The sequence below is a fragment of the Corvus moneduloides genome, chromosome 18 (genome assembly GCF_009650955.1).
Source record: "Corvus moneduloides isolate bCorMon1 chromosome 18, bCorMon1.pri, whole genome shotgun sequence".
In the NCBI taxonomy this organism is placed as follows: Eukaryota; Metazoa; Chordata; class Aves; order Passeriformes; family Corvidae; genus Corvus; species Corvus moneduloides.
Window position 1 is genome coordinate 9201708 of NC_045493.1, and position 12708 is coordinate 9214415.

The 12708-nt window shown below is 44.2% G+C and overlaps 1 protein-coding gene across 3 annotated transcripts in view; it reads right to left on the reverse strand.

The window, feature by feature from the left end:
* The window catches only part of ZNRF3 (zinc and ring finger 3), a 69590-nt gene extending 57186 nt beyond the window's left edge, over positions 1–12404 (reverse strand). For all 3 annotated transcript variants that reach the window (XM_032128278.1, XM_032128279.1, XM_032128277.1), the window contains exon 1: positions 11988–12404. In XM_032128278.1, coding sequence (XP_031984169.1) covers positions 11988–12227 — 240 coding nt within the window. In that variant the 5' untranslated portion in view covers positions 12228–12404. The remainder of the gene's footprint in view (positions 1–11987) is intronic.
* Positions 12405–12708: the final 304 nt, after the last annotated feature.

Consider the following 12708-nt stretch of genomic DNA (forward strand, 5'->3'; position numbering starts at 1 on the left):
AAGCTGAAGGAGAAGCACTGAAAATGCCTGCAATTACTCTAAAAAAATAAATGTATTTTTAATGTAAATGTAAGTTTCCTTATTTCTAAATACTTTTTTTTAAAATTTGTATTCTTCTAGCAGCTGTCTCAGCTTGAAAAGGTAAATAAAACCAACTCCTCCTTCCAGAGGCAGTTTGTAATGTTAATACCTTAAAACACGAACAGCAGAAATCTGTGAATTCACTTAGAGATTCTCTTTCAGACTAAGAAATGCTATTCTGTGCTGAGAAACTGAGCCCTGCAGTTGGGCACGGATATGCCACATTATCATACTGATACAAAGATTAAATTCCTCTATCACACAGTTCATGAACCATTCCTTAAAGTAGAGTAGCCATAACCACCACGCCTCTGAAGGCAGAGAAAGTGTTAGAGGATATTCCCCAGCTGGGCAGTGTTTACAGTTTGCTATACCCCAGCAACTGCTTTAGGATGGCTTTCTTTTAAGGCTTGTTCAACTTCTCTCTTGTTCTTCTTAGCATCTCTTTTGTTTGTTGTTCCAGGCATTTTTTCTGGCAGGAATGCTATAAAAAAGTCAAGTTCCCTGCCCCACAACTTTCCCTTGACAGATACTCAGGATTCCTATTACTTTTCTCAGTCATTCCTACCTGAACTAGTCCTAACCTAGGTCAGAATTCTGCTGTCTTAAGAACAGATTGCACCAGTTTGTGTATTCTGTTCTGAAGACTGCATAGCCCATTTTATGTGGAATATGTTTATGACAAGATTTCAACATTCAGCAGTACTTCGATAGTACAACCGCTAAAAAAATATATGTACAATTCGGCTTCCCAAGCAGTGCTACCTAGCCTGACAAGTATCTTTATCTATGAGGTTATTCACTAGCAATATCCTTACCACCCAGCAAGTTTTAGTGCTTACACAATAGGAAGCAAATATTTTCCCAGCTTCACCAATTTGACTTCCAAGACACCAAGTGCAACTTAAAGATGGCAAAATAATTTGATTTGCAAAGATTCTCACTGCAATAACATTTAACTAGATATATGCTACTGTCTATTAGCTCCTACTAAGACAACAGCACAATGATAGAGGGAATCACAGAATTATTATTAAGATCAAGTCCAATTGCTGACCCAAACCACCATGTTCATCCCTAAACCATGTCCTTGAAGGCCCCATCCACTTCCAGAGACAGTGACGCCACCATTTTCACTGGGCAGTCTCTTCCAATGCTCTGTGTGAAAACTTTTTCTTAGTATCTAATCTAAACCTCCCCTAGCACAACTTGTGATTGTTGGAGAAATCCCTCCCAGAGACAGAAGCACTGAGTATTTCCACACTTGATAAATTTTCCTGTCTCACAAGGATATTTCAGGGTATGTAGGGAGAAGGAAAACTACCTTTGTTAACAACAGTTTGGAGGAAGGAACTAAAGAAAAATGAAGTCACCATTACATCCACCCGTCCCTAGACACAAGCACTGAAATGGCACTCCAGCAGCCATAGAGTTCAGGCAATGATGTCCCATCAGCATTAACAGGAGGTACATGAACACACAACTCCTGAAGATACCACACAGCTGCTTCACTTTCTAAATAGGTCTTCCCCTAAAATTAACTGTGAAAATGCGATGTTTAGATGCCACAGGCAGATTTTTTCCCCTTCTGCAAAAAGCAGTATCAAGTTCTTTCTCTAGTTTGGTACACTATAAAGTTCTGTTTATTGGTGTATTTTAGAAAGCCTCACTGCTACATTAGTAAGTTACAGGTCTCTATTTCCCTGCTGAATTTCTAGAGTAAGAGAAGCCTCACTCTTTGAGCAAACAACTTATGTCAAATAGACAAGCAAACACTTTCTCCTATGGCTGATTTCCAGTGCTATTTATCTACCTAGGCAGTGATATTGATTTCACTTGCTGAACTACAAAAGGCTGTACCAACAGAGAAGTGCATCTACAGCAGAAATGTCTAAACCCACAAACCTTTTCCTCTGTAGGCTGTGCATTAAAACAAATTATCATCACCCAAAGTTTTTTACAAAGTGAAACCCTTCAAAATAATACACAAAAAATCTGCTACTTCAATAACGGTGTTCCAAGTTTAGTTAGGAGATCATCCTGCAACACAAAGTGTACAGAACTTCACAAGAAACAGCGAGTGCAGCAGAGCAGGATACAGGAATCTGCCTGAACTACCAGCACCCACACAGAGAAGTTCCAGGAAAAAATGCCATTGCTTTGCTGTCCCAGCTGGCCACAGCAGTTTCTGTGGGTCAGGACATCAGTAATAGGGGAGTCCACAGGACATCCACAACACAGGGCTGAGAGGATAAAGCAGAATGGAAACAAGGCAGAAGAAGGAGGAAAAGAGAAGCCCACAGCAAAAGCTGAGGGAACTCTTTCTTATGATGTACATGCTGCCTCCTGTGGCAAAATCAAGGTAAAGGTTCAAGTCACAATGAGGCCTAAGACACCAAAGCCAGTGGCATTTTAAGTGCCAAAACCCCCACACCTCTGTTTCTAAAAGTACAGTGCCAGCCCTGAGCAGCCCACTGCCTGGGGGCCAGTGGAGCAGGGAAGTCTCTGAGGCAAAGAAGCCTGAGATGGCTTAAAACTTGACTGATAGTTCACCCATCAGGTATGTTTTTTAAGACTCCTGCCCAAGTCTGGTCAAAGTTCCACTCAAGTTCAACGATCCAAGTGGCAATTTCCTTCTAAAACTTTTTTCCATAATTTTTGATCAGCTCCTACTGCAGCCAAATCCTAAGTTTTCAGTTCCTCTTCAAACCACAACCTGCTCCTTCCTTAAGGTCTATGACAAACACTTCTGTGATTCCTGAGGGCGCTTGAGGACCCACTGCAGACCACCTGAGTTTACAGAGATACTGGAGAAGGATTCACCGTAACTGGGTTTTGCTCAAATTCTGTTTTACTGCATCTATCTTTTTTACTATGTGTCTGTAGCAAGGCTCAAACAAAGAGCTAAGATCCAGTTACTGGACTACCCCCAAGCTGCAGGAGCTAGAAAGGAAATCAAGTGGCTCCTCCTGTAAGTATTTAAGCAATATTTCTGTAACATAAAACCACTCTGATGGCTACAAATCCAAAAGAGACCGAAGAGTAAACAGAGGGAAAGAAATTGTTGTGTGAAGAAGAACTTCTGCTCCAGTTAAAAAGAATACATACTAGAGTGATCTGAAGCTGCCTATAAATATTCAAGAACATCAAAGCCGGTCCTGTTAAATTAAAAATGCTGTCACACAGATAGGAACTAGCCTCTAGCACTGCCAGCTTCAACATGTGAGCCTCTGATCTGAGACGCAGAGGCTCAGCTCTTCAAGAAATTTTATTCAACATAAGAAGAGGAAAAAAAAGAGAACCAGCAGTTGAGTTTAATAAGGGTATTAAATACCTTACGAGTGAGCTAAGTAGAGCTTAACTCTTTCAGGACACTTCAGCCCTTTCACTGAAAAGGACAGTAGCTTCTTTCCATACAACTTCCAAGGCTGGGATGTCTCTGGACTCCAGGAACGTTCCTATCCAAGCCCCTGAAACAATCACTTAACACAGACTTCGGAAAGAGAGATTCTGTTCATACTGCATACCTCACACATAGATGTGTGCATACATTTTGGCTGACTATTCCACATCAGGGATCTATGTTTAATACTAAAGCTGTCCAGAAAGATTTCAAATCACCTTCTCACAGCTGCCTGAAGATAACCAAGAGTGGTAGACAACAGGAGAGCAGACCACTTCATTTGACTTTTGTTATTTGAGGAGATTTAACTCTGGTGTGAGAAACTTATCCCAATTTGCAACTACAACCGTTACTTCACTGTAGAAAAAACTGTCAGTTCCCAGTATCCAAACCCAAAAAGATTATCCCTGACAGTTATGAATGGGGGCAGGGGGAACTCTGGCAGAGTAGCTTTCTCAAATAAAACAGTGGAAAACCAAAATATGATCCTACCTTGGAACTTCTTTTGCATTAATTAGTCCACATAGTCTTTTCTTCAGATACAGTTTTGGGATACTATAGTATCTTATAGATAGTATCTTTTAAGGAGGCAAAACACTGCTGGCTACCAGACTGGGGATACCTTGTCTCTGAGCAAAAAGAGGTCTCCAGACTTTGGCTCCTCTTAAATACTGAACTCAGCAGCATCTCTTGGCACTGTTTCAAGAGTACATTTCTTGCTCCCAGCCCTGCTACACATCATCCAGGATATCTGCCAGCTTGGCATCCAGACCTAAAGTGTTCATCTACTCTTCATCCTCACAGCAGACAAGACAACATCTGCTCTAAAAGGCTTCTAAATAAATACCAATTGGGTATGACAAAGTATGCTGGACTCTATTAAAATACAATGCTGCAATGATAACCAATACCTTTCCCTGTTATATCACACACACCCTTTAGGAAAAAAGGAGAAAACCCAGTGCACCTAAGAAAAGGACAGCAACTGCTACATTGCATATCCTAACCTCCATCCTTACCACCAAAGCTAGCAAGGATAGGTAAAACCTCACGCAACAGGGACAGAAAGCACTAGTGCACACAACTGACACGCTGCATATATAATATTGATGCTTCATCTATGAGATACAGGTATTATTATTGTTGCTGTTGTTATTAGCATAAAACCAATCAAGGCTCAATCAATTGCGAGGGCCACCATTTAGCCAGGCCCAAACAAGAAGTCTATAAATCTTCAAGGGCAGTATCTGTGAGTAAAAGAAAATAAAATTTAAAGAACTCCACAGCCTTTAAAAGAGGTTCTTGTCCATAAACTACAGCATTGTGAAACTGACCCATCACTGTTAAAAAACCAAACAGAATACCCTCTGCATTTCCAACTCAGTCTTTCACATGTACATTTCTTAATGTGTCATCAAAGTGGACAGTTTAAAAGCTCAAAACCTGCAGTTCCAAAGGTGAACTCAACAGCAAGTTTGGTTTGAGCCTCTTCTGCTTGGGGGAGGAGAGGCAGAGCAGAATGGATAAACCGAGAAGTAGAGAAGGATTTTTCGCAGCCACACTTAAAACACTTTTTATTGTCTGCATTTTTTTAAAGCAGGCAAGCATCAAAACCCTCAAAGTAGGAAAACAGATCTTGGCACAAAGTAGGCTCTTTTCTGAATTAAAAGCAATTTTTCAAACACTACAATCAGAAGTATTTGAAAGTTGCTTACCAAGCACATGCAATAAATTCACAGTAGGAGGCACATACTTGCAACATGCATGCCTGTACAGCTAATTGAACAGTTGTACTCAAACCATGACTGCAGACTCTAAAATATGCCCCTTAGTTCTTCTCAGGCCAGTCACCTCCTCACTGATTCTTCCATTTGCTTTACTACTGAAAATTATGCAAAATAATGAAGCAGCTTAAGCTCAAGGAAACCAACAGAAAGCTTAAGCTGGCCATCAGCTTTAGAAAACAACTAAAATCCTCACATTAATGCACAGAGTAACATGTGTCTGGGAAGCCTAGAGAGTCTGCATATATTAAGCTGCATATTTAGGGTTGTACTTGTGTCTGGAACATAACAGGCACCTAATCAACCTTTGTAAACTGGCTCTTCATCTTAAAGCCAAGTGCAACAACGAAAGTCTCTAAGCAGCATGAAAAGGAAATTCAAAAAAATGAATGAAAGCAGTCTGCCACTGTGAAGAGGACACCCTAAGTCACCAGAGGCCTGTTTTCCTGAGCACTACTACTCAAACCTACTGTAAGCACAGCTTCACCAATGGGATGAGTGCAGTGAAGTGCAATTTTTGGGAGTCTCTATTGGGTATCCGCAAGATCACACCTCCCTGGTCACCTGTGGTTTGTGCCAAGCAGTCGAGAAAACTGTGGAAAACAGAATTACTTTTTTCCTTAACATGCATCTTCTGTTGCTGTTTTAACAGCTTCAAACCACGTCTTTGTTTAAAAACCATCTATTTTTCCTTTGCTGATCTCTGTGAGTGTGAAGGGCCCTCCTTTTAAGCCAGGAAACGAGGAATAAGGCTAAGCACTCAACGTGCATTCATTCTGTTTTCATGTGTAGGCACACACTCTGGTTTGAACATATTTGAACACTGAAGGGCAGATGCCCAAAACAAGAGATAGTATGTACCAGTTAATACTTCCTAAATTGAGCACCTCCAATGTAGTAAGTGTATTAATGCAAATACATGTACCACTTACATAACTGGGTAGAACATAGAGCAGATTACTGCATCCAGACCTTATCTTTCCTTAACCAATCCAATGCTGGCCTCCTGAAAGCATTCATACTTTGAAAAACTGTTTCTGAAAGTTATTTTGGTTCAGAAGGGCCTCACTTTGCAATTCCAAAACAAGAACTAGAAGACTGTAATAAAAAAAGGGAGCCTTTTTAAATACACACTCCACCACAAGACGGTATAAACTGGAAGAAAATTACTATGTATGCTAATCAATGGTTTTATACAACTACTCAAGACTTTCCTATAAGATCTGCTTGCAGCAGAGCTGCCCGAGGTTCTTCCCCTTTAACGTTTGTCACACTAAATTATGTCCTCTACACACTTCACCCTGGTGCCATTTCAGAAGCCCTGCACTAGGCAAAGCACTGAAGAAAAAGCTGCCCTGTCCAGTAAGAGGACCAGCGAGGTGCTCAGGGGGAGTGTATGCCAGTTCCACCCTTGGGGCATGGCTGGCCACAACTGCTGGTAACACTGTGAAGTAGGCTGTAATTATATATAAACCACTGTAGTCACATAGATCCAGTCTAAACATAAATAAATATATATAAATGAAAAAAATTCTCCAAATGGATCCGTGTTTAACAATTTTTAAGCACCACTCCTCTCTGGGATTTTTTCCTACTTCCACCCCCCAAACAAGCAAGAGGAGCACATGGAAAAGGAAGTTGTCAGCATCTTGCCACCAAAGGCAAGGTTTTCAACAGTACGGACCTTCAGCGTCTGTGAGGAAGTCTAACTAAACATATGGACATATGCAGAAAAGTTACCTGAACTCCCACAAACTATTTTACCCACCTGATTCCCCACCTTTACTTGGAAGTACAGAAATTGCACTGGTTGGTCTGCATATTGAGCCAGTGTTGTGAGCTTTCTGCTTTTATTTACTTACTTAACCTACTTTAGTCTTCTTCCTCTAAATGGGTCACATTAGCATTTTTTGCTCTTTCCGCTGTACCTTCTCCACATTTTAATACCTTTTACCTCATTTTCTTACACTGTGCCTCCCACCTGTTCCTCAAGGGACTGCCTTAGTCTTGCAACAAGGTTCTGGTAGAAGGATTCTGGTATTGCTGCAGCTCTGTGCAAATACCACAGACACTGGAGCTTCCTCCAGAACCAGTAACTCATCACTGAATTTTGTACCTCATCTTTGGATTAGCCCCCTCCCATGTCTTTTCACCACCATTCTAAGAGACATCTTGGATATTGCCATGTTGAAGAATTAATAAAAACCAAGCATCCTTATTTACAACCTTGCAGCTAGAAGCCAGTAAGAACAGGCAACTCCTTGTGAAATAAGCCAGCAATGATGTGACTGGGCTGGAGCTCAGGGTGTGAGGACAGCATTCAGTGTCAACAAGAAACAGTGCAAGAGGATAAAGACAAACAAAACACCTTAATGGGCTGTTTTCAACTTCCCCCGGGTACCTCCCCACACATCACAGGACACAACAGGATAAAGCATGATTGAAACTTTTTTTTTAAAAAAGGACAGAGGGAGGGATAAAACTATGAAACAGCTCGACTAATCTGTCCTGAGATCAAGCCCAAGACAAGACCTCTGCTGCGAGCAAAGCTGCCTGTGCCTTACACTCTACAAAGGCTGTCCAGGTACAACAACTATGCAAGTCTTTGACTAAGTCATCTCTTATTTTGAAAGCAAATTATGCTTCCTTTAAGGACACGAGGACAAAGCAAACCTGAAGCCCAGATAAATGTATTGTGCCTGATGTCCTCAGGATCATTACTGCACGCCACAGATTTACAGTTAAGGTACGGAAACTAACGCAAACCCAATCCCAGGCGTCTTCATATTTTAAGAGGATAACTAGCAAAGAAAACATTCAATAAGACAGTGACTCAAAGCCACAAATAATTCCACTTCCTCATTTTGAATGGCCTTCAGGCACTCAGCAAGAAGAAACTTAACCTGCATGATCACAAAACAACAACCAAAAAAAACCCCAAAAATACGTATTTTTGTTTTCCACTCTCAAAGGACGCAAACATTCTCTTGACTCGCCTCCTCTGATCATGGCTAGACATCTATGTATCTGCACAGTTATTTCGAGTCACTCCTTTCAACACCATTAAAAAGTCTGCCAATGCTTCAGAGTGCAGTTTGCAACCTTTAGTTAACTTTTGCATTTTGAGAAAACAGAGGAAAGATTCCAAGCCGTTGAAGTAAATAAGGGGTGGGAAGGAGACAGAAAGAAGGAACACACAAGACACTGTCTTGCACTCCAGTGTGAAGCCTCCCCACCTTTTACAAGAGAAGGATGGGCAATAATTTGCTACTAGGAAGTGTCATGCAAGAAGTTGGGAAGTGTCCCACTTCTGTTTTCTTCCTGGAGTTTAAAGCACTGAGTTATGCTTGTTCTCCCCAGACTGTTACCTTTTAAGCACAAAAAATACATGCAAGTGGAGATTATTACATCATCTACAAACTGCTCCAGTTCAATGGCTACATAAAGTTCATCATTTCCCTGCTGAGGCTTTCAAGCAGAAACAAACCAACCAAAACACAAACTTATGTTGCACAAGAAAAACCATGCATAATATTCTCAAATCTCTCCTCCACGCTGCTTCTCTCCAAAATTGTATATATATACACCCACATTACTGTATTCAGCAGTACATTTAAGGAAGGAGTACAAAAAAAAGAAAGACTGAGAGAAAACTGACAATGATGAACGTGTATCATATAAAATTTTTTTGATACATCACTGTTTTTAATGCAATCTAAGGCAAGCATTAAATTCGATCCTCTTTCCCAAGCACCTCACCTGAGCAGTTCCATTACAACCACAAATTTATAAGAAACACGACATTAGATGCTCCACACCTTAGCTATCAAGCTGAACACAACAGGGACAGGATCTTGCCAGTTTCAAGTAGAATTGAGACACATAATCTCACTCTGAGCAATAAAGCCACTGCTAGTCTAATCAGGGATTTTTACTGTGCGAGCACTGTCAGTCTGTGGCCATGTAAGACTGAGTTTGAGACAAGACTACATCTGAACTTTTGCCCTGAGTGGTACGAGAAGCTTCAACCATGAGGAGTTCTCCAGTCATAATTTGTTTTAAAGCAATATATCATTTTAGAGGTTTCAACAAAGTCTGGTTTTCACAGTCACTCTCAAACCAAACATCTGCAACTTCCAATCTCTAGACCATATCAATGGCCAGTATACTGCCCCAAGAAACATGGAATATTCCAGTATGCCAGATACCACCAAAATGGTTAGACTTTCGAGCAGTTTAAGGACCAGCTGACACAGCAACATAAGGATGAGTTTGCTGAATACAAACTGTGGCCACATGAAAGAAGACATATGAACATTTCATCTCTCTGAAGAGTTATTCTGGGTAGACACTTGACCCTAATAAGATTCATTCACAATAACATGAGAAACAATATAATAGCACACCACTAGTGGATAGGAATCTGACCAATAACCAGTTTAGGAGTGGATGTATGACCTATCAAAAGCTGAAAGTGCATTGTTTCTTAAGGTTGGGGTTTTTTTGTTCAGACTTTCAAGACCAATGAGTAATTGATGCTATTAACATAAACAAAAGTAAGTCTTTGTGTAGTCCCAAAACCACAATTCCTTTGATCCATTCTTTAATGTGTGCCTGATTTTCAAGAATTTCTAATATTTCATTTTAAAGAAAAATGCATCTTATTCTTGAAAGAGCTGTGTGCACTGACAAAGGGGCTGGGGCCAACATGTACTGTGACTGATGTACAACTAGCTGCTGCTGAACAGGTTCTGAGTGGCAACAGCTTAATGAGACTTTTCTAAGCCTCACAGTGAACTTTAAACAATGATCCAGAACAGCAGATTCATAATGTTCTACAAAAACACAGCCTAGCTGAAAAAAGGGAGGCAAGACAATGCTGTGAAAATCTTTATCAATTTTGGCTCTGATAAACTCACTTTCAGGATGAGATAGAGGAAGCAGGGCACTGACAAGGGATGTTATATGCAATCTAAAACCTTGACAGTGAAAACACAACTGATAGCATTCAGTCTAGATGCTCTGGAACAGTACCTGCCAGGTTCTCTCCTTTGAAAAAAAGAGCAGCACACAGCTCATGAAATAAAAAAAAAAAAAACAACCCCAAACCTGTCCATGATGTATGTTATCTAGCATGCATCCAGACGAATAAGCAAATCAATTTTTGAGTGACAAATGACTGTAACAGATTTGCCACATCATGTGGTTCTCACTGTAGTCTTTGCTATCTGGGGTGCTGTCTGTTCAGGCACAAAGAGGAAGCAGACAGGTGATGTTACAAACAATAAGGCCGAAAAAGTCTGTTTAATACAACTTGTTTCAAGTTGTGCAAATCTGAGTCTTAACAGAACAGTTTATTTTTTCTCCGCTTTTACTTACAGTCACCAAGAAAGTATGACCTCAGTAAATGGCCTATATTCTGTTTTTAATACTAACACCTGACACAAAAGGAACCTTTAAAGTCTCCTGCTGGCCCCAAAGACACTATTAAGTCTTAAAACGAAAAAGCACTAGAAGGTTAAAAGATGTCCATGTCTGTTCCAGCCCCTACTAGCACCACCTCTTCTAAATGTCATAATTATAACTTCATTGGTCCATCCCTCTTTTCTCTGAAAAATTACCTTACATCAGCAATTTGTCCTCACAACTCTTCTACCTTCAAAAGAACTTTTATAAGAAATCCTCCCAGCTGAAACTGTTGTGAAATATTAAGCATTCATGATCAGTATTCTCTACTGTAAAAAAAAAAAGTTATTTTGATAGTAATGTATTTGTGTTTGTAGAGCTTTAACAGTTGTTTTTAGAACTTACTTGCTTAGTTTCTTTTAAATTTTATATGTATATTTGTGTGTGTGTGTGTATGTGTACATATATGGAATGCAAACAAACCCCACAGCTGTTAAAGAGAAATAAAGATTGCTATTGGCACTTGCTTAACAGTCAAACTTACTAGAACATCATTCAAGTAATTTTTCTTTACTTAGCCAAAGGGGGGAAAAAAATAAAGACGGCAATTACAAGCGACTACAAAGGAATTAGATGAGCACTTCAAGAGTTCCAATAAGAGTAAAGGATAGTAGCGTTCGGTCAAAGACAAGAACCATTACTCTGGTGAGAAAGTCAAGCATAGCTCTGTACGAAATGTGACGCGGTGGAAGCCCGGCTCCGGGGGAGCCCCAAGCGCAGCACTATCGGGTCCAGCTCCGCGCAGCTCCGTGCGCCGCCGGGCGCGGAGCGGGCAGCGACCGGCACAGCCCGAGGGCGCAGCACCCACTGCTGCCGCGGCACTTTCAGTGCGGGCCCGGCCGCCCCCAAAGCGGAGCAGCCCCGCACAGCTCCGGCCGCGCACCGCCGGCAGCTCCGGGACCGGCAGGGGCCGCCCGGCGGGGCCCCGCCTCCGCCCGCCCGCCCGCCGGCCCCGCGCCCAGCGGAGGGGCGAGCAGAGCGGAGCGGAGCGGAGCCCGCCGCGCGTGTGAGGCGGCCCTCGGCTCCGCCCGCTGCCGCCGCGCAGAGACCGCGCCGCGCGCCCGGCTGTCAAAACGAGGCGGCCCGGCGAGGTGAGGCCGGCGCTGGGCCTTTGTGCGCGGGCGCGCATCTGTCACCGCGTCCCCGGGCCGCGCGGCGCACGTGGGGCGGCGGGGCCCGGCCCCGCTTTGTGCCGCAGGTGCCGGGCCCGCGGAGCCATCTTGGGGCAGGCGGCGCCCCCCGGCCGCGCTCACCTGCACGATCTCGCCTTCGGCGCTCAGCGTGGCCCCCGCGCGGGAGAAGCGGCCCTGCAGCCCCGTGGTGTAGGTGGTGTAGTCGCCGCTGGGGCTGGACTCGAAGAGCACCACCTCCACAAACGCCGTCTCCTTGCCCAGCGCCGCGCCCGGCGCCGCGGCCAGCAGCACCCCGAGCAGCAACAGAGGCGGCGGCAGCGGCGGCACGGGCAGCCCCGCGCCGGCCCCGCAGCCCCTCATCGCGCGGCGGGAGGAAGCGGCGCCCCGCCGCCGCGCATCTCTCCCGAGCGGCTCCAGCTCCGGGGCCGGGGTCCCGGGCCGGTCAGCGTCCCATGGCAGCGGCCCTCCCGCCGCGCTGCGCCCCGCTCCTCGCTGCCGCGCTCCCCTTCCCTCGCCCCGGCTCCTCTCCGCCCTGCCAAGCCGCTTCCCTTTCATCTGCTCCACGTGACGGCCACCACGGGGTTATCCCCGCCCTCCGCGCCGCGCTGACCCGCTCAGTCCCTCCCGCCGTGCACACACCACCCGCAGCCCCGCCGGGCCCGGCCGAGCCGAGCGGTTCCCGTGGCTGCCGGCGGTCCGGCCCGGACCCACCCGGCCCCGCACGGGTCTGAGAGCGAGCGGCACTCGGGAAGGCCCTGCCGGGATCAGCTTCCCACGCGGCCGGGCCTGCAGGGCCGGGAGGCGAAGGGCAGCCCCGGCGACCTGTGGCAAGCGCCCGGGC